We start from the raw sequence: 2,538 nt of genomic DNA on the forward strand, positions 1-2,538 counted from the left end.
GAGACAGAGAGAGAGAGACGGGCGTCTGTCATTCTTTTACCTGCTCTCGCTTTAGGCATTGATTCTGTCTTGGGGGCGGAGCCAGTCGTGATGGCCTGCAGGGATTGGTTGACTTGGCTGCGCGAGAGAAGCAAATGGGGCGGGGCTCAGAGTTAAACTCATGTCATGTGACTGTGTGGGGGTGGAGCTTACGGGGTTTTAAGTGCTAATTATTCACGTTACTGGGATCGTGGTGAAACAATGAATGAAAATCAAACGAAAAATGAATGATGTGCTTGATAAACATTAAATAAGATTGCGGTCGTACCTGTAGGCGGCGCCGTTGAGCTCAGGATGAACCTGCTGCTCCATCAGGCCCCAGGAACCTGATGACACAAAGAACTCCTTATTGACACAGTTCCTCAGACTGTCAGGAATCCGGCCTGAGAAACAAAAAAAGAGTGCTTTAATCATCAGATCAGCTCGTGAGTGAGTGAATGAATGAATGAATGAATGTGAGTGAGTGAGTGAGTGAGTGAGTGAGTGAGTGAGTGAGTGAGTGAGTGAATGAGTGAATGAGTGTGTGTGTGTGAGAGTATATGTGTGTGTGCGCGTGTGAGAATGTGTGCGTGTGTGTGCGTGCGTGCTAGTGAGTGAGTGAGTGAGTGAATGAATGAGAGTGAGTGAATGTGAGTGAGTGAGTGAGTGAATGAGTGAGTGAGTGAGTGAGTGAGTGAGTGAGTGAGTGAGTGAGTGTGTGAGTGAGTGAGTGAGTGAATGAATGTGAGTGAGTGAGTGAATGAATGAATGTGAGTGAGTGAGTGAGTGAATGTGAGTGAGTGAATGAGAGTGAGTGAGTGAATGAATGTGAGTGAGTGAATGAATGTGAGTGAATGTGAGTGAGTGAGTGAGTGAATGAATGTGAGTGAATGAGTGAGTGAATGTGAGTGTGAGTGAGTGAGTGAATGAGTGAGTGAATGAGTGAGTGAATGAATGTGAGTGAGTGAGTGAGTGAGTGAATGAGTGAGTGAATGAGTGAATGAATCAGTGAGTGAGTGAATGAATATGAGTACCTGTGATGGCTCTGCGAATCTCTGTAGTGGCTGCTTCTCTCATCTCGAGAGAAGCCTGCTCACTGTACCAGGCTGTGTGCGGCGTACAGATCAGGTTAGGAGCGTCTTTCAGAGGACCCTGCGCAAAACTACAAAGAAATCAGTGCATAAGTAATATTAAAGAAATACTACACACACACACACACACACACACACAACTGAGCACTGATATCAAACTGTAAAAATCATCAAAGAAATCAGTGCATCAGTAATATTACAGGAACATTCTGAGGACTGCATTGGTCTTTCTGTCCATTACCACTAAAAATATTCTCTCATGTGATCAGTTTTACAGTGGAATAATTAAGATGTTTTTGAAAAAAGTCTCTTCTGCTCATCAAGGCCACATTTATTTGAGCAAAAATACAGTACAAATTGTGAAATATTATTAGAATTTAAAATAGTTGTTTTCTATGTGAATCTATGTTCAAATGTAATTTATTGCTGTGATCAAACCTGAATTTTCAGCTTGAAAAATATATATATATTTTTTATTTCAAATAAAATAAAATAAAATATTCGATTAAAAACATGAAATGAAAATTAGAAATGTTGCTACCGGGGCAGCTAACTGAAACAAAATGTTTCTGTTTAAGTACTAAAATTACTATAATAAAAAATAAAATGAAAATAAATTAAAACTAAATATTTAAAATGTTTTTTAATCTAATAAAAATGACAAAAGCCAAAAAAATGTAATCAATTCATATAAATATTTCATAAAAATATAAAACTTGAAAATTAGAAATGATACCTTGGAAACTGAACTGAAGTGCTAAAATTACTAAAACTAAAACCGAAATAAAATTTAAAATAAAATTTGACATCTAACTAAATTAAATACGTTTACATTCATATACTAAGATAACTAAAACTAAAAATGAAATAAAAATAAAGCTAAATATAAAAAAAGACAAAAGCCCACAAAGTTACGAAAACTTTTAATAAATTAAAATGAAAACCAAAAATATTAAAAAAAAAGCTAATTCAAAATATTAATAAAAACTATAATGCCATATAAATAATACTAAAATAGCACTAACATGGGGACAGAAAGAGTCGTGACATAACTATATGTAAATAATTCTTTACATGAAAAATCTCCACCCACTTTTAATGACATAATTTACATATAATCAAAATTAATCTACTCTGAATAGCCTTCCCAACTCAAAGGACAATTTAGACATTCAAATAAGACATTATTAGAAGAATTAGTTTAAAAAGAAATCTAATTACATTTACAATTTCTGCTTTTAATTCTCTGGAAGTTTTGATGTTGAACAGACTGAATGTGTGGAGCAGCATGTTCACCTGAAGGGTTCGGTCTCGTGGACGTCGAGAGCAGCTCCTCGTATCCGGCCCTCCTTCAGCGCCTGAGCCAGAGCCTTCTCATCCACCAGACCTCCTCGAGCCGTGTTCACCAGGAACGCCCCCTGACGCATCT

At 37.0% G+C, this 2,538-nt stretch overlaps 1 protein-coding gene across 1 annotated transcript in view; it reads right to left on the minus strand.

Annotated features, from left to right (window-relative positions):
• Window positions 1-2,538, minus strand: part of LOC107659659 (uncharacterized) — a 16,382-nt gene that overhangs the window by 2,483 nt on the left and 11,361 nt on the right. The window contains exons 5-8 of the mRNA XM_016448670.1: window positions 2,406-2,536; window positions 1,053-1,180; window positions 308-422; window positions 41-117 (exon numbers count right to left, since the gene is read on the minus strand). Coding sequence (XP_016304156.1) covers window positions 41-117; window positions 308-422; window positions 1,053-1,180; window positions 2,406-2,536 — 451 coding nt within the window. The remainder of the gene's footprint in view (window positions 1-40; window positions 118-307; window positions 423-1,052; window positions 1,181-2,405; window positions 2,537-2,538) is intronic.

This window comes from Sinocyclocheilus anshuiensis, unplaced genomic scaffold (genome assembly GCF_001515605.1).
Source record: "Sinocyclocheilus anshuiensis isolate Anshui unplaced genomic scaffold, SAMN03320099.WGS_v1.1 scaffold75, whole genome shotgun sequence".
Classification (NCBI taxonomy): domain Eukaryota; kingdom Metazoa; phylum Chordata; class Actinopteri; order Cypriniformes; family Cyprinidae; genus Sinocyclocheilus; species Sinocyclocheilus anshuiensis.